Source organism: Rhamphochromis sp. 'chilingali' (genome assembly GCF_963969265.1).
Source record: "Rhamphochromis sp. 'chilingali' genome assembly, chromosome: 2".
NCBI lineage: Eukaryota > Metazoa > Chordata > Actinopteri > Cichliformes > Cichlidae > Rhamphochromis > Rhamphochromis sp. 'chilingali'.
The window spans coordinates 57072604-57091061 of record NC_137930.1 but is presented as its reverse complement, the minus strand read 5'-3'; the positions used below and the strand labels follow the sequence as shown (position 1 = coordinate 57091061).

At 39.7% G+C, this 18458-nt stretch overlaps 2 protein-coding genes across 3 annotated transcripts; both read left to right on the top strand.

Annotated features, from left to right (window-relative positions):
- The first annotated feature begins 1670 nt into the window (after positions 1-1670).
- ice2 (interactor of little elongator complex ELL subunit 2) lies at positions 1671-11149 on the top strand. Of its 2 annotated transcripts, XM_080875847.1 has the most exons (15): positions 1671-1808; positions 3080-3181; positions 3278-3629; positions 3740-3859; positions 3962-4096; positions 4319-4435; positions 4794-4953; positions 5688-5869; positions 5961-6741; positions 6843-7012; positions 7093-7222; positions 8303-8387; positions 8587-8637; positions 10105-10348; positions 10822-11149. In XM_080875847.1, exons 1-15 carry the CDS (start codon positions 1795-1797, stop codon positions 10915-10917), a joined length of 2739 nt encoding a protein of 912 aa, XP_080731973.1. In that variant the 5' UTR covers positions 1671-1794; the 3' UTR covers positions 10918-11149. The 2 variants fall into 2 exon arrangements, with proteins under 2 accessions (XP_080731973.1, XP_080731974.1); XM_080875848.1 differs by lacking the exons at positions 3080-3181; positions 3278-3629 and having other exon boundaries at positions 1681-1808.
- Positions 11150-11301: 152 nt separating this feature from the next.
- Positions 11302-15474, top strand: LOC308392682 (annexin A2-A-like). Its single transcript, XM_080875849.1, has 13 exons — positions 11302-11446; positions 12025-12077; positions 12363-12456; positions 12957-13051; positions 13160-13273; positions 13418-13508; positions 13698-13777; positions 13949-14008; positions 14198-14291; positions 14409-14504; positions 14649-14707; positions 14963-15085; positions 15188-15474. Exons 2-13 carry the CDS (start codon positions 12030-12032, stop codon positions 15245-15247), a joined length of 1014 nt encoding a protein of 337 aa, XP_080731975.1. The 5' UTR covers positions 11302-11446; positions 12025-12029; the 3' UTR covers positions 15248-15474.
- The last annotated feature ends 2984 nt before the right edge of the window (positions 15475-18458 follow it).

Sequence of the window (18458 nt, the reverse complement as noted above, 5' to 3'; positions counted from 1 at the left end):
GATTTTGATTAAGCATTATTAACTGCAAAACTGTGGAATAATATCCAACATTTCAGATTGTTTTTCTATATGTGCTTACAGTCATGTGAACTCTATGCAGGCCTGTGCAAAGTTAAATGCACCCTTGTTGCTTCCATAGGAGTTTAGAGGCTCATCAAATGCACTTAATTAACTGAGCATCAGCAAATGTGATCACCTCTATAAAAGCAATGATGGCAGTTTTCTGACCTGCAGCATTTCGTTGTGTGTTAATACAACAGCATAATCTTCACAGGTGTGGACATCCTAACAAATGCAAACCTCAGAGAAAAGAAAACAAGAATTACTCAGACTCTACAGGACTCAGTATGTTAAATATTAAAGTTTTTGACAGTACAATTAGAAAAAGGCTGAATATTTATGGCTTGTTTGGACGGGTGGCCAGAAGAAAGACTTTTCTCCCTAAAAACAACACGACAGAATGCCTTAAGTTTGCAAAGCTGCATCTGAACAAACCACAAGACTTCTGGAACAAAGTCTTCTGGATAGACAAGATCAAAGCGGAGATGTTTGGCCATGCACAGCATCACTTTTGGTGAAACACAGCATATCAGCACCAACACCTCATACTAGCAGTCATGCACGGTGGTGGAGTCCTGATAATTAGGGCTTGTTGTGCAGCCACAGGACCTGGGAACCACGAACTCCTCTGTACAGTGTACTGAGTGGTATTCTAAAATATGAGGTAATCTGTCTGATTGCTGAAGTTGGGGATGGCAAGAAGACAATGACCCCAAGAACAGCAGCAGGTCTACACCAGAAAGGCTGTAAAAATAAATTGATCAAGGCATTGCAAATGGGACTTTAACAGAGCTTTGCCTGCAAATCAATGAACTGAAGCAATTTTGTAAAGAAGAGTGAGCAGAAATCCTTCAACAATGATTTCTTCAAGTTATTGCTGCTAAAGGTGGTTCCTCGGGCAACAAAATATCTATATGGACGCCAGAGTTCAATGGAAAAATCAAGTCTCTTGATTTTAGAAAAGACCAATAGAAGGGTTTAAGTTTGTCAAATGTTAAATAGTGCTATTACTTTTGGTGTTTTTGATCTTAGTTTTCATACACCTCAGCAGAGTAGTGGAGCATGTAAGCTGCATTCAGGTTAATGCCTGAGACCGCTGTGGATATGAGCAAGAGATCCAGATAGGTCTCCCTATAATTATCTGTACTAGAGCTGGGACTCGTATCTCCAGATATAATAAGATTTTACAGACCCCAAGATAGCAACTAACAGCGGTCTCAGAAACCACACAGAGACGGGGCTCAGAACTGGACAGCAAAGGTTCTTTGGACATTATTATTACATGAAGGGAATTACCTGCTCGTAGCAAAATTAGAATACAGCATGCTCTTTTCCCCTCACTTTGCTGAAAAAAGGTCTTCCTTAATTCAAAGTAAGGAGAGTTATTTGTAAACAGACACCATGGAGATGTTTTAGGCTGTTGGCGTGAACACACATTCAAGTGTATTTTTCTCTTTCATAGATGGGCAGGGAAACTGTTACCGAGCACTAAAGCAAAGCTGCAAAGAAATGTCATCTTATTTGTAACCAAATACACACACACACAAAAATAATAAAATCGATTGATTAATAGTTACCATCCGTTAGGGGGCAGCAATGCACACAGAGCGGTTAATGTCAGCAGAATTTTACCAAGACGAATACTGTCGCTCAACAAACGTGTGTTAGCCAGATAACACTAAAGTTAACAGACAGTAGTGCAGTTTTTCCTGTGGACCGCTGTCACAGACCACCATGGAGCTCACATGGTACGTAGCATTCTCACTGCCACTGGTTTCTGTCCTTTGAATCCTTGTGGATATTATTTGTCAGCTTGAGCTAAGTACGCTCGCTACATCAAGTAAGGATTAGCACATGCTGGCTAACAGGAGTTGAGAGAGCTCACTTACGCTTTGTGCGGCGTTGACTTAACGTTATTTATATGGACTCAAATCCCATTTAGTGGCTACCTTAGGAGTAAAACCTTTAATGTTTAACTCCGAACAGGAGCCGAAACATGTGCTTACAAAACGAGGCTGCACCATGTTATTTATCCTTGGCTAGCTGTCTGTCAAGCTGCTTAAATAAGACAGGAAGTTAGAGAACTGTTAGACACTTCCACCATTTAAAAAAAAAAAAAAAAATCTAAATAAATGTTGTTTTACCAGTTAAAAAAATAATGTTGTTTCTATATTATTTCGTTTTTCTCGCTCATTTTTCCAGTATGCTGATACTGTTAGCTAAACACTAGATTTTGTATTGTTTGTACCTGACGTTACAACTTTAATATTTTTTTAATTTTTTTTTAAATTTATAATCAGTTCTGTTCAAGAATTCATTATAACAACAACAAAACAACTTTTATATTTTGAAAGGGAAAACAGGAAGTTGCACCTGAGAACAGCTGCGCAACATTTCTCTCAGAGAAACACGTGTTTCACTTTGTTTACTCTCTGTTTGGCGGAAACGTTGATTTGATAATAATAAGACTTATACCAGAATTAGAATTATATTTGTGCAAAAAAATAGTGCATTAAAATATATTTTAATATTTCGTTTATTAAAGTAACTGAAAAATGAAATCAAATTGTGTATATATTACATTTTTTGGATATATTGTGATATTGCTATTATTATCACTGGGATTAAAAAAAAACATCCATAAGTTAAATATGAAGTTGGGGTATTTTTTTCGAAACTTTGAGTCAGATACCTTGAAATTGCGACACTAAGTCAAACCTTTAAGAAAATAACTTCAGAAGGTGTTTTCCCCCCCATAGTCAGTAAATTTTATTTATAAAATACTTTTTTTAAAGTGAATATTGAATATTTATACTTTAGTTAATTATCTGTCAGGTGGCTTTTTTATTTCTTTTTGTCTTACATAAACAAGTTTATCTACCGTAGTAATCAATATTTTTTAATATACAACAGCAATATAAAAACACCAGTTAAATTCTAGAAACGTTTGGCACTTTGGACGGGTTTAATAACAACATAGGGTCTCTAATATCTTTTATTTTTTCATTTTAAATTGAAGGGAAGACCACCCAGTTCCTGAAGGACCTTTCTTTTCCAGAGATGTTTATGACAAATATTCCCTTGCACCTAATATCAGAGAACTGTGGGCCTTTCTCCGAGGGTATGCCATTAAATTAACAGTTAAAGTAAACTATAATTTCAAGTGCATTTACACTATCTGTTTATTCTACTCGTGTTTTCATTCTCCTTCTTCAAGTCCTGTAGAGAATGCCAAAGCCAAACAGGAGTGTGGTGATGGGGCTGCAAAAGTCTCCCGCTCTCCTTCCACAAATGAAGCTGCAGAGTTTAAAGACAACAGTTGCATCAGCAGCCAAGCATCCTGCTGGGACAGCTGTGATAGTGAGGATCTAAGTGCAGACAAAGCCGTTGAAAGAACAGGAGACTTTGAGGATACCAAAAAATCAGGAGCAGAGCAGAAGCAGATTAAGAAAGATGCTCCCTTTCCCGAGCCCAGGCTCCCTTATCCCTGCCTGTCCAACATTTCTAGCAAACAACAGGAGACATTTCTTGGTTTTTTAATGAATAAGAAAACCAAGGATCCTCCAGAGGTATCAGCATTTGCATCTTAATGCTCTTAATGGGAGCTTAGTCCTGGTAGTTGTAATTCCATTACTTGGGGAAAAAAGACCCTGATTTTTTGTTTGCTTGTTTTTTCCAGGTCTTAAAGGCACGAGTGAACAATGAAGTGATGCACTTCAATAGCTACCTCCAAGATGTGGCTAGAATGTGTGCTGATGACTACAATTTCATATCACAAGGAGCTATGCAATATTCAGAGGTACTGATACTCCATCAGTTGCACCTCTCGTTAGCTTTATGTGGTTTAGTTCATAAGCAATGAAACACAAACCCTAATTGTTTTTTCTTTGTTGTTTTTAAGGAATTTTTAAGGAGCTGTTTGGAATGCATTAGGACGCTTCCCCAGTTCTACCAGATCCACGAGCTGACCAGTTTAACAGGAGGGACATTCGATCCAGGGCTGGCGCTGACCTTTGAAAAACAGCTGCTGAATATGGTAATGTACATCTGCAGCCGCTTTTCAGTCTCAGCAGTATCAGACTACAGCCGTATATAATTTAGTTGTTCAGAAATTAAAATGTCTTTTTTTTTCCTTGTTTAAAATTTTTTTATCATCACTTTGATACCTTCTCAGCTTCAAGTGTTGAATTGCAGAATCAGTTTTTTTGCTGTTGATTAAGTTTCTCTATTACCATATTTCTTCCCTTTATTTCTCCAGGGCAGTGTGAATATTACAGACCACAAGATAGTGCCTGCTGATGCACAACTTGCATGGGATTATCAGAGTGTTTCATCAGAGAATCCTCCAGCTAAAAAGGCTAAGGACATGCATGCTGTAAGCAATTGTCTCACTTTTTGTAATTGCTCCATCAAAGTAAGCCACAGACACGTTTTACTGCTAGAATGAGATTCATGACCTCAGGTCTATTGAAATTCTCTTTCGCCTCTTGCAGTTTTCACCAAAGACACCAGAGGGTGTTCATGTCTTGCTCAGCAAAATTAGACCTTATTGCATTTTTCTGAAAGATGCCAGGTCACACATGTTAATGTCAAACCCCGTTTAACTGTAGAAAGTTGTGTATCCACCTGTGTTTGTTTGACTGATACAGAAGATTTTCTCATGTTCTGGTAGTGTGATTTATTTATTTTTTTGTGTGTGTGTGTGTGTTTTGTTTTTTCCCCTCCCTCTCCAGACTGTCAGTGGTGATGGGAATGCTGAGAAGCTCTGTGCTTGTTATGAGCCTCATGTTTGTTTGACTCGAGATGCCTTGGTCAGGCTGCTGGACAACCATGGCCCTGAATTTGTGGAGCAATGGGAACTGCCTGTTTGGGTCAAATTAAACCAAGGAAAAGGTACAGCACACATCACATGCTGTCGTACTGGAAGTTAATTAGAGCCAGTTTAAGTTTTACTTCCAGCAATTAAAAATGTGCTATCATGGTGAAGCGAGAAAAAAATATAGATTACCCTTTTTAAACTTAACAGGTTTTAAATTAAATTCTGTTTTGAAGAATATAGGGCATATTATGACCTAACAAAAACATGCTGCAGAATTGAGCTTCATAGGATTACCAAAAAAGAAAAGAGCAGAAGACATGTTCACATTTTTTAAAAGTGAGAAATAAATTATATGTTTATGAGACACATAGAGTATCTAATACCTCATTGATGCTCACTGTTGTCACCTTCATGAAGTGTGGTGTGCTGCAAAAGTGACGTCACAACTGCTGGCACGCATTACTTTAGCGTCATTTTAGCTTGCTGTGCACCTTTTGTAGTTTTGTAGCCTTGTGCGCGTGCCAGTCATTACTTCCATTTCACTGAAATGTCAGTACAGGAGCTCACAAATTTGAAGAATCTGTAACAACATTGCTGTAACAGCTTGAAAAGATGACACTTCCTGGCAAAAACTGGCAAAAATGTCTTTGCTTCCTGCAACAAGACTGTGAGGACATCACAGTTGGTGCACAGCACAGCCAATGTGGTGACCATAAACTAGGCATTAGGTAGCTATTGTGTGTATTGATGTTATATATGGCCTGACGGTGGTACTGTTTCACATGGCCCTTTTTATTCTTATTCACAGTCGGTAATCAGAAGAAGACTGTGTATATAGACTCGCCACTCCTGAAGACTGAAATGACAGTAAGAGAAAGGAGTCATATCTATCATGAAGAGAGTTTGAAGCGGTCCATCAAGAAGAATGGAAGTAAAAATGTGTTCCATTTGATGACAGAGCTTCCTGTAAATAAGCAGAACCCCTCACAGGTATGTTTATGTGTAAATTAACTGTGGTAGTGGTGGTGTTATCTGGTCTTATTTCATTAGAGCAATTCTTCTTCTTCTGTTTCTGACATAGGAAATTTCCCAGAGGAGTGAAGTTTCTCTGGAAAACAGTGGTCTGGATTTTGAGGTGGATCTCACCGACCTGGAGACATTTGGAGAGACGTCAAAGTGTAAGAAGATCCCAGATGAACAGGGTGGTTATATTAAAAGTAAAAAAGATAGAGGGTCCCCACTTTCAAAAAAGATTAAAACGTTCAGTGAAGAGATGAGCAGCTCCTCAATAAAAACTAACGACTCTGTGTCAGAGCCAGCTCAGCAGGTTTTGAGTGAGCACATTCAACCAGGGACTGAACAAGCAAGACAAGACCCTGCCCTGCAAAGTGATGAAGACCAAGCTTTTACTGGAGACTCGGATGATGAGAAACTGGTCATTGATGACTCGATGTCTCCAGTGAACACTGTCCCAAAACAAAGTAAACCTCAAACTGTAACGTGCTCTGCAGACCCTCCAGTTGTTCCTGCTTCTGAGTCCACCCCTGAAAGTTCAGAGATGTCTTCCCCTCAAAGAGTTACAAGGGCCAGACGGCAAACCAAAAGAGCAAAGGATTCTGGGGACCAGCTAGGTGAGATCCTGCGCATGCAGACAGCCATGTTCAAGTCTGCCAACGAGATGGCCAAATGCTCTGCTAAGTCGCCCACCCGATGTGCAGGGCCATCAGTTCACTCTCATCCAACATTGCTGGTTAAACCGTGTGTGTCTTCATTTTTGGAGAGAAACCAGAGCAAGGATGGCGAAACCTGTGTGGTTCCCCCCAACTCTTCATCCCTCAGTGCTGACACTAAAGAACATAAAAGTTAGTGTTGATTGATTTTCAATATGGTGGTTTAATTTCTGTGTGACGTGATTACCATGCAATGCTTCATTGACTCTCTGCTCCTTTATTGACCCCCTCAGAGCTTCTTTCACAAGACCTGCAGGCTACAACAGAAGATGAGCAAGATTACGAGGTTCCTGTTGAGGGCAGCCTGTTTTATAAACTCTACAGTCTGCAAGACTTGTTACTCATGGTGCGCAGCTCTGTCTCTCTGACCCACACGAGAAAAGTAGGCAGCAGGAAAAACCAGGTATAAACATTCATTCTGTATATGCACAATCCTCAGAATGAGATTTGTTTTTAATATTGACATTTGATCTGTCCCAATAGCATACACCAGTGCATGTCTTGCCTAAGCTGGAGTACCAGTTGTGTTATGGTGTTGAGTGCCTAACCAGGAGCGAGGTATGCAACTTGTGGACAGAGACTTTGCTTCACTCCAGCACAGTATCTTACATAGGTAACGTTTTTATCCTTGTTACTTTCAAACTTGTTGCTTTGAGATACTATTAAAATGATGATGGTTATGTTCCACACATGGTTCTAAATTGAGCTAAAGGAGGGACCCTTTGGCTTTCCTTTTTTTAACCTCGTTGCCAAGGAAATAGCCAATGTATCATTTAGACAGCTTAAAACAGGCCACAATACAATCAGTGGGGCAGATCCTTCCACAAACCAGAGAAATAGTCTTCAGATGACTCATCGTCCTCCTCTGACTGTAATGGTTAGGTTTACTTAGTTGCCATAGCTACAGCCACATGTGATCATGTGTTATTACAGTGAATGCAGTGTGCAAAGCTAAGCTAAGTGTTGTTTTGGGCTTGAGTTGCATTGTCAGTGTCTCCGTGCTGCTTATCTATGACTCAAGATTCGGGGAAAGACTGCACCTTTTGTCTGTGCTAGGTTCACTGAACTGACTCATGTAATCTTGACATGCATGTTCTGTGTTCCTTTTGCCTATTGGATTAATTAAACACCTTTATAGTTCACAAAAGGTACACACATTGGCACAAGTTTCATATGTTCAGCTTCACTGCTGTAAATGTAGCCATTCAAGAGAATGGCTAACAGGCCTGTGTGGCAAAATAATGTCTGGTTTTGCCACTAGTGGTAAGAACATTGAGCTATATGAAATAAATAATATCCCCCAGCTATTGAAATTATATGGTGCTAATAGACTTCCTTATTTACTTGGCTCTTTGTGGTTTATCATGTGGTTTGTCATGGGGCATTCTGCTATTGTGTATTTATGGCTGCTGTTGTCAGCTCTAAAACACTCTGCAAATGAAGGAAGACACTGCTGAAATATGCAGGCCTTTCCAGCTGGAGTGGGAGGCAGGGAAGGATCAAGATGAGAGGGGGCCAACGAGCATTTCTTAACACCCACTCAAGCTGGTTAACAATGCTGGCAAATCACCACAGACTAATTACTTTGTGAGCACCAGACATAGCACGGATGATGAAGTGAAGCTCTTGATGTGCACACTAGCTCTTGTTGTTCTCTCAGTTTGTCTTTCACCCTGTCTCCATGACTCTGTAGCGCACATCAATGCACACACATCAAAAGTAGCTCTGCTGCGAAAGCTGCCTGATGACTGGAAGCAGAACGTCTCCTGTGGGTTCAAGTGAGTGTTGTTTCAACAAATGTGTGTCGATAAAAAGGATTAAGCTAATCATCTCAGAATGATTGTGTTACTTAAGATTTCGAGTTTGTCTTCTTGAGTTTCAGTCAGTGTTGATAATCCAGGCCTTTTCATCACCTCTGAATCTGTTAGATGCCAAGTAAAGCAGATAGACTGAAACTTGCTGATGTCTCTTTTCCAGGCTTTCCAAGTCATTAAATATACTCCACCACCTACTGAAAAAACTTACTGGGTAAGTTGTTGCTGACACAAATTATATTATTACTATTTTTGTTTGTATATTGTTGTCATTGAGATCCTCCACCCAAATTTTATTTGATAATTGTAAGTGTGTGCACAGATTTATTAAAATGTACAAACATACATGCAGATACATTATATAAAGCAAAAACAGAGTTTATATAATTCTATCACACTTGAAAGTCAATATTTGGTGTGACCGCCTTTATAATTCAATACAACCTGGATGAACTCTTGGGCAAACTTTCTTTTCATTTCTTTAAGCAGTCTCCAGGAATCGTCCTCCAGGCCTCTTGAAGGACATTCAAAGCTCTTCTTTGAATGTCGGCTGTCTTTTGTTTTATTCTCTGTTAACATGATCCCACATCTTCAGTAATGTTGAGGCCCGGCTTCTGGGGAGGCCAAACCATGACTGATAGAGTTCCATGGTGTGTTTTTCCTCTCCAGTTAAGCTTTTACTGCAATGACGATGTGCTTATGGTCATTTTCATGCTGGAAAAGGAAGCCAGTTGCCAATCAGACTCTTTCCAGATGGTATGGATATAATATCTGACAGCTCTTTTCTATCTTTTGTTAATCTTAAACCATGACTGAGCCTTCACCATGCTTTAGAGCAATAAGACCCCCCCTCCCTCCCTGAGTACTTTTTTTTTTTTTTTTGCTTGCCCCATTTGGTTCCTTAGCCATCAGAATTGTTGTCTGAAGACCAACAAGGATACCCAATGGATTTACTTTGCCAAATGGATCATCGTGGCATTGCCGTATTGGTCCATTTGATCGACCTTTGTTTTTATTATTTATTATATTTTATTTTCAGATGTTACAGACGGGACAGACATGAGTGAGGGATCCCTCCCTGAGTACTGACACTAATGAACACAAAAGTTGATGTCGATTGATTTTCAATATGTTGGTTTAATTTCTGTATGACTTGGTTAACATAACAGTGCATCATTGACTTCCTGCTCCTTTATTGACCCCCTCAGAGCTTCTTTCACAAGACCTGCAGGCTACAACAGAAGATGAGCAAGATTACGAGGCTCCTGTTGAGGGCAACCTGTTTTATAAACTCTATAGTGTTTGGTTAAATGTTGATGAATTGAATGTAAAGTCCATACCCCAAGGAGTTTTTTTTTTTTTTTTTTTTTCAAACTTGCTCATCACCTTCAGGTTATCAGAAAGTTGGCTATTGATTTGTAAAGCTTTGTTTAAGCCGATGAAGTGTTCACACTGTTCGCTCTGGCTGCCTCGGGCTAAAACTGTGACGCAAGTCTGCCTTCATGTTTGCGCTGGAGAATTACTCAATCAGAGAATTACTCAATGACACTCGGTACATGTGTCAACTTCTTTGTCAGCGCTTCATTCTTCATCATTTCTTCCAAGAATGGAGAAATCATTGCAGTGCTACAACATGTTTCTGTGAGTGACACAGTCTCAAGGACTTTGTTTGCTTTTGTAGGTTAGAGGAAGGACGATACCTGATTGCACATAAATCGGGGGAACCGTTTGTGACCATCCTCAAAGCAGCACATGGAAAAGGGAATCTGGGGGGATACGACCTGCATCAGGCCCACAGCTCTGTTCCACAACCCCCGGCCTTTGGCTTTGTGCCTTGGATACCTGTTGATCCAGCTGTAGTCCTGCCCTTCCACCAGCAACATGGAAGGGTCCCCTGCACCTTTCCACCAACACCCATTGTGAAGGTTTGTATTCATGTTTTCGCTACAGTTACCCTGTTAATTCAAAACATTATAGGGAAAAAATCTCCACAACAACAGACATGTGGCCCAGGTTAATAAAGAGCAACAAGAGGAAAGGTTGCTATGTTTATATTAATATCTAGGAAGTCCCCACCCCCACTCCAGAGAATTTGTAAAAGCAAAAATAACTCTTCTAACAAGTTGAACCAGAAGCTGCCTCATATTTGTTAATGGCAAAGCCTAAAACTAACAGCAGGGACAAATACTGAGAAGAGTTATTGGCTTTTCTGGTTTAGATTCTGAGACATTCATTGGAGGTCTGTCTGAAATTTAACATAGCAAATAGCTGAACGGCATTCTTTATTCACTTACCGTAACAGCTTTTGGTAAAACAAGTTTTCAGCCAAGCAACTTTGAGCACTCAGTCCTTCTGAAAATGACAAATAAACATATTCTCTTATTGTCCATCCTACCAGAAAACCAATGGAAGCAACAAGAAGACGTGCAAGCAGAAGAAACGTACAGCCAAGCGTAACACGTATGTGAAAAAGCTAATTCAAAAGTCGTTTTAAGATCCCTTTGTTAATGTATTGTCATATAACTTCATGATTTGCATTAGGAGAGCTGGAGGAGGAGCTGCACATGCATGCCTAAAGAAATAAAAGCAAAGTCCTTAAATTATAAATGTGGATCCTGATGCACTTTTATTCTATATAACCTGTAATTTTGTTCAAAGGTATGTTTGTATGTATTTTGTTTACTTTTTGTGTGAAAAAGAGTTAATAAACTGAAAGTGATTTATAACGTTCGGATGTTTTGACTGTGGGAAGTTGGGATCAGACACACCTAGGATTTCTCCTAACGGCACAAGGCTTCAGTCACTTTGAATAGTGTGTGGGAAAACTTAGCTCTAAAACTCTGAGCTGCTGACTCGTAGCAGATTAGGGTGGAGTCATGAGTCCACAGAAAGGGGGAGGGAATCCGTCAGGGGAAGTGAAGTGGGAAGCCTTTTCATATCTCTGAAAAGTTGAGCCTCCACACCCAATCCATTTAAACATCACCAGGACAAATCTGTGCATCATCTCAGCTTTTACAGCTCAGGTAAGTGTGCTGGAATTTTTTCAACTGTTTGTTAATAGAATAAAAGGAAGTACGGTTCAGTTTACACTGCATAAAGCTTCAAGGAGTTTTAAGGAGGCATTTTGCATTCACGAATCATGACATATGACTTGCATTTTCACAGTTTGTATAAAAGAGTCTCACTTCTGTTTTAAGTTTCAGTTAAGTTTTAATTCTTCAGGTTCTTAAAGCAGTTTTTTCCCCTTGTCCACGTGTGAAAGAACTCAGTTGCCTTACAACATCGAAGTGCAGCAGCACATTTTCCAGGGCGTGTCACTTCGGTGTTTCTAATGCGTCTGAAATCTTTTACTAGAAACTCCTCTGAATGTGGCAGAGCAGTCAAAAAGAAATAACCATTTGTCAAAGGAATAAATTCCCCTGCAGTCACTCGGCTTTGTAAAAAGCAACAACTTGATTTAACTTCTCTGCCTTTGTTAGAAAGACCTTGCTTTACCTTCTCAAACGATTACATCTCCAGTCAAAATAAACATGGTCTTGTGCAAGTCAGTGATAGGATTATAGCGAGATTTGATTATGAGATTTTTTTTTCCCCACAACAGTGAAAATGGCTATGGTATCAGAGTTTCTGGGACAGCTGTCTCTCAACATTGGGGTAAAGTTCTGCTTTCTTTTTTTTCTTCTTTATCATGGCAACTCTTATTTTATCATTTATTTGTTGCATGTATATGTAATGTTTAACTTCTCCACCGGTAGCCTGCCACATTTAGCTTTAAGGGTGAGCTTTGTTTCAGTCACATACTAAAATACGTTCTCTGGGAAACTGACATTAGCTGAACTCGTGCACTCAACCTGACCTTTTGTGTGCCACCAGTTTCCTAATGGAGGTTAAGAGGTTAACAACAAAACAGTTAGTTTACTTCTTGCTTTGACTTCTCAGGGTCAGGATCCTTTGTTCCCCACTGTGGTACCTGCTCCTGACTTTGACCCTGATAAAGATGCTGCCAGGATAGAGACCGCCATCAAAACCAAAGGCAAGATCTCTCTCTCCAAAAAAAGAAAAAAAAAAAAGGGAAAAAGAAATGGTGCTTGGTTCTGCAAATTCTTGCAACAGATGAGTGACTGGTATTTGTGAGTCAGCCTCGTGGCTTAAAATGTTTGGACCACATTGGGAACATCTCCATGTCCACGCCCCAGTGCTGGCAGAGCTGTGTTCTGGCTGCTGACTGAGAGCTACTGGCACTCCTAACAGCCCACCATCGTGCTGTGGTGAAGAATGTGTTCAGAGTGGAAAAATGTTTTTCTGCAAATAAGAATAGGAGGAAATTACACCTTATGCCCATGTTGCGTTTAAACCTTTACTCAGACACGATATTTGTGTATATCCATCCCCTCTTCTTCTTTTAAAAGGTTGTTGTAGGGATTTACTGATTGTGTCTTTCTTTTGTCATCATAACCTAATCAGATTTCTTAGTATTGTTAAAAAAAATTCATTCATTTGTGTAATTAATGTGTTCAAATCATGTATAATCAGGTGTGGATGAGCAGACCATCATTGATGTCCTAACAAAGCGGACATACGCCCAAAGGAGAGAGATTGCTTTTGCGTATGAAAGGAGGGCAAAGAAGGTACAGCAGGCCTAAACTCCTTCATGGCTTTAAAGCGCCATTCTTTGTCTTTTCAGCAATATGCCAGACATTAAGCATGATCAGGTAATGCTGTTATAATTTATATAGGACATGATCTCAGCCCTGAAGGGTGCTTTGTCTGGCTCACTGGAAACTGTAATCCTTGGACTGATGAAGAGCACGGCGCAGTTTGATGCCTCAGAGATCAAGGCATCCATCAAGGTAAAGTGTGGTTTGTTTGTTTTTTCTCTCTCAGGGAGATTTTGTGGAAGGGCAACACCGCCCTCTGCTGGAAACAAAAAGCCATTAGTCTTATGTCTTCAGATGGCTTTCAGGTGTGATCGTTTAAAATTCTCCTTTTTTCAGGGATTAGGAACTGATGAAGAAACACTGATTGAGATTTTGTGCTCACGTAGTAATGATGAGCTGGTAGAAATCAAGAAGGTCTACAAGGAATGTAAGTACACTTTGAAATCCTGTGTAAAGTTTAGATTACAGTTGAGGTTGCGTGCTTTTCATTTACTATGCATTGTTCTTGTTGTATTACATATCATATCATGTCTTAATCAGTCATAAATCAAGTTATGTGACTACTCTGGTTTCAAGAGATGGCTAAATCCCTGACGTGAAAATCTAATTTTTATAGTGTTCAAAAAGGAACTGGACAAAGATGTGGCTGGAGATACTTCTGGAAACTTCGCTAAGTTACTATTGGCTCTTGTGCAGGTGAGACGTAGCTGCATTGTTCCTTAAGATTTACATACATATAGGTGACAAATTAAAAGAAACTTTCATAATTACATCCATGCAGGCATTTGGTGCCAAATATAACCTGTAAAAATGACTTTTCAGCAGTTGCTTGTGAAAATGACCTGAATGTTGTTTATTTTGCTGCAGACCAAGAGAGCTGAACCGTCCTCTATTACAGACTATGAAAAGATTGATGAAGATGCCAGAGTAAGTTGTTTGCCTTTGAATTAAACAGATTTTTGTTTGGGTCTTATATTCCCGTCATGTATAGAATAATAGAATAATTAATATAGAATAATTAGACACGAATGAAATTTTTTCGTTGTCCATGAACGGCTCTTTTCTGTGCCACAAGCTAAATTCTGGCACTGTTTAAGGATATTTCCTCATGCCTAGGCTCTCTATGATGCTGGAATAAAAATTAAAGGGACTGATGTGGCGACCTGGATCTCCATTATGTCTGAGAGAAGTGTACCCCACCTCCAAAAAGGTGCCCCATCCTTTTTACTAAGAGCACTATTAATACATGTGGATTTGTGATCCTCTGTTGCAAGTTGTGAAATGGACCCATTACACCACTCAAAGATTTTTTTCTTCTGTGTCTTAGTATTTCAGAAGTACAAGAGTTACAGCCCCTACGACATGCAGGAGAGCATTGTGAAGGAAGTTAAAGGAGACTTGCAAACATCCTTCCTGGTGCTAGGTACACTTTAGCAGTGCATTTAGATTATGAATGAACGACAACTCCCCAGTTTTGGTTTAAGAATTCCTTTCAAAGTGATAAGAAACATATCTGCAGAATGTAAGATGTACTCCTGTTAATATTTGTTCTTTTTATTTGTTCCAGTTCAGTGCTTTGAAAACAAACAGCTGTACTTTGCCAAAAGACTCAATGAAGCCATGAAGGTACTCGCACTACTGTTCTTTTCCTTTTTCTTGAGATGTGGCTATTTTGAGGGCTAGACTGTTTTTTTGTTTTGTTTTGTTTTTTAAATCTAGCAGATGTAAGAAATACATCTGCTTGTGAAAGTGTAATTTAGCTGCAGGAACACAGAGAATCCAAAGTTGACAAAAGTTATCTTACAACAGTGTTGCATCAGCTGCTGCAGTTAAGTTTGGAGCGTGTGCAACTTAAGTGCTGACTTGTGCTCGTTTCCTCAGAGTAAAGGGGCCAAAGAGAAGATGGTGACCAGAATTATTGTGTCACGCTGTGAGGTGGACCTGAGAAAAATCTGCTCTGAATACAAGTCCTGCTTTGGGCAATCTCTGCAACAGACTATTATGGCAAGTGAATTTTCTAACCTGCCTCTGGTCTATGAGTGATTTACAGTAAAGCTTGTTCTGTCATGCAGCATGTCTGACTTGCTGTTTCTGTTCCTTCTCCAGGAACATACCAAGGGAGACTACCAGAAGGTACTGCTTGGCCTCTGTGGACCAGGGCAATAAAAAGAGTCATCAGATGCAAAAGAGCCTCTTTATCCATAGCTGGAAAGCTGCGCTTTGAATATCAGCTGGAGCCCTCCTAAACTCATCTCATGTTTTCTGGATTTGCATTTGAATGCAACATTTAAGGAGAGATTTTTTTTGTCTTTTTTTTTGTATTTCATACATGAAGAGTCTGTGTCAAGGTTTGTTTGTTATACCAAAACGGAAATAAAGTTGCTTTGTTTGAACATTGCTCATTTTTTTTGCCTCAATGTTGCTTTATGTGGATGTTTACATGAATCGCCACCAGAGGGCGATATATGTAAACGGTAAAAGCAGCTGCAGAAAGCTCTGCCCCTCTGTCTCTGGGCCTTACATTGCCTATATCTGCAGAAGGAATGCAGATATGTAAAAAAAAAACAAAAGATATATGACAAAATATTTTTTTAACAGCAACCTTTTTACCCACCATTATTATCCTTATTCTTAATTATTGGGCATTTTATAAATATGTGAAAGGAAATGAAAATGACAAAAAACATTTTGTCTGCACAAGAAATGAAAATACATTTCTGAGCTTTGAATATAAAAAAAAAATACTGTATACATTTTCTTCCAATTCAGACATTCGATGGCAAGCCTCATTTGCAAACATAAAGATTCACGACCATAAAAACATTAATGTACAGTGTGAGCAGTGCTGCGTGTTTTCAGATAAAGAATTACAAGAAAAAAGCTTCGGTTTCCACTATGAGATTCCATCAAGATGATTTAATCATTAGTGTGTTTTTCTGTGTTTGTTTGGTGCTAATATTTTAATTGAAAATGTTAATTTTACCTCCGGCCAAGATGATTTGCATACCACTAAACAAGTGTCTATACAACGTGTTTCTGCTGTTTAGTTTGTGGTCTCTCAGGATGAAATAACCACCACAGTGTTGTCAAGGCATTTCTACTGAAGTATAAGGAAAAAAAATAGCCCCAAAAGGCAAGTTCAGTGCTGCTGAACACAGCGATGAGGAAAGGATCGGAAGGAAAGTGCAATAATCTTGCGAAAATAAAGCGGCGTGCTGTGGCTCAAATATGATAGAAGCCCATCTGTTACTGTGGGAGAAACCGCCTGATAAAATAATGCTTCTGTCAAATATTTTCAGTGGTTGAATGGCTGAGAAGAGAAACGGCTTCAAATTTTAACAAGGCGTCAGATTTATGGTCATTTTGTAATAATATTGATGAGAACATTAGCCCTTTGTGATGGTTTGTGTTTATGAGCAATAAAAAAATAAAATATAGCATAAAGTAAGATAAAACAGTATTTTGCAAAGGAGTGAGTGAGATTTATGCACGCATACAGTGACAGATTAATCTCTGCATCATAAAGGGAAAAGTACCACCATATTTTTCACTTTTTTTATATGGATGTACAACATGCTGTTCTGTTCAAGGCCAGCCCGTTGGGACCTCCAGCAAACCCAAGGGGAACTCTCTTCTCAATTGAAACGATGCAATTTACTGTCCCAAACACTGGCACTTCATCATTCAGGGGACTTTAACCCCATGAATGTCAAACAGAGCATGCTGGGAAGGAGATGGAATACCTCACATTACCATAACAACTAGAGCCAAATGACAAGCACTCTGAAGTCTAAAAGGTGAAGAATAATACCATATAATCACCTAATAACATCTGAATAGCAGAAGAGAGTTTGGAATACTTTATATTTAGGAAAAAGCTCTGTGAGGAGGGTTTTTTTTGTCAGTTGGATCCTGATATGGATCCTGTCAGGCACCTGTACCTCAGTGTCTTTAAAGGTCACACAAAAATCCTTTTCTTCTTCTACTTTCAAACATTTTTGTTAGTTTGATCGAATATGTGGAAAAAGCCCTGCACCCGCCCATCCGCCCCACACCCCCACCTGAGAGAAAGGGCCCGGGCAATCGCTTTAGGCATCCAGCGGCATTAAAGTTTCACAGTACAGCTGTATAGCTGCTGCTGCCCCGCCAGACATACCAACTGCACACCGGGAAGGTATTAGTTTGTGCTTTTTATTAATTAATTGCATTAAACAGAACTTCCAGTGTAAGGGACCGACAGCTTCTTCACGCTTGCCTTCACTCCTCTCTCCTTGACGCATCTGAACCTGGCTTAGTATATTTGTGCAGAGCACCAAAGGGTGTTTAATTATAGAGTAGGGGGCCACCAGGGTTTGATTTTAATTGTGTGCATCTGTGTGTGTTTGCGTGTGTCTGCACGTTTGCCTGCAGCTCTATAGGTCGCGGGCATACTTTAAATCAGAACTCCTACAGGCTAAGCTGGAAGACCGGGCTCCCTCAACACATCCACAGAGCCGTGAGAGCCCGAGTTTGATTAATATTTTCGTAATTATCATTATTTAATTCAGCAAAACCACAGCTTCTTCAGTGAAAGCGCGGCCTTTGTCTCTGTGATGCTGAATATCCTGGCTCATTAAGGGCACGCAGAGATCCTGTATATGGTAAATAAGAGGCTGTGTCTCATGCTGCTGCCCCAGGGAGAGTTGGCACCACTCTGAAGGACATCTCCTTCTAAAGAATGGCGCTCTGCTGATGTTTCTCGGCTCAGACCGTAGAGCTGGATCCCCTGCCTCTGGCATCGTCAGGCCCGCTTCCTTTTATGAGGCTCAAACTGAGACAACAGCACAGGCAGATGAGCGCTGTGCACTCGTCATGCCATCAGGCTGCTTCCTTTGTACAGTCGACTGGTGATTGAAACAACATAAGAGAGCAGAATAAGGCCTGTCTCCTCTCGGGTTTTGGCTCCAGTCAGACCATCTACAGACACGAAAGACATATGGAGAAGTTTATAAAAGAGCTTTGTGTACATGCACTGCATTTTATGTCTTTGAAGAGTTCAGCTTCTGTCATTTTGAGAAGCCAAAAAATAATCTTAATAAGGTTAAACTTGAAGCAAACTGGGATGCTGCTGCTTCAGTTCAGCATGTTTGATACAGTAACTACTTGTAAAGTAGAAAAAAACCCATTTCTTTCTTAATAATTACGTCTTGTATCAATTATGTGTGGTACAAGTCACAATCTAGTTTGTTAAAAAGCTCGCCCCGAGGGGATAACTGGTATTTCACATACTGCAGTTTATTAGATCAGCAGTGTTTGATGCTCAGAGCTGGACTGTATGCTGAGTTTTCTCTTTGCTTGAAGCTTTCTCTCTGTTGCTATGTGCTGAAAGGATCAAAAT

Excerpts from the sequence above, each read along its gene's own strand:
- ice2 (XM_080875847.1), top strand. Across the intron at positions 8,388-8,586 it reads AACGTCTCCTGTGGGTTCAA|GCTTTCCAAGTCATTAAATA; the intron begins GTGAGTGTTGTT and ends TCTCTTTTCCAG. Across the intron at positions 8,638-10,104 it reads CTACTGAAAAAACTTACTGG|GTTAGAGGAAGGACGATACC; the intron begins GTAAGTTGTTGC and ends TTGCTTTTGTAG.
- LOC308392682 (XM_080875849.1), top strand. The coding sequence starts at position 12,030 with ATGGCTATGGTATCAGAGTTTCTGGGACAGCTGTCTCTCAACATTGGG. Across the intron at positions 12,457-12,956 it reads GACCGCCATCAAAACCAAAG|GTGTGGATGAGCAGACCATC; the intron begins GCAAGATCTCTC and ends ATGTATAATCAG. Across the intron at positions 14,292-14,408 it reads TGTACCCCACCTCCAAAAAG|TATTTCAGAAGTACAAGAGT; the intron begins GTGCCCCATCCT and ends TCTGTGTCTTAG.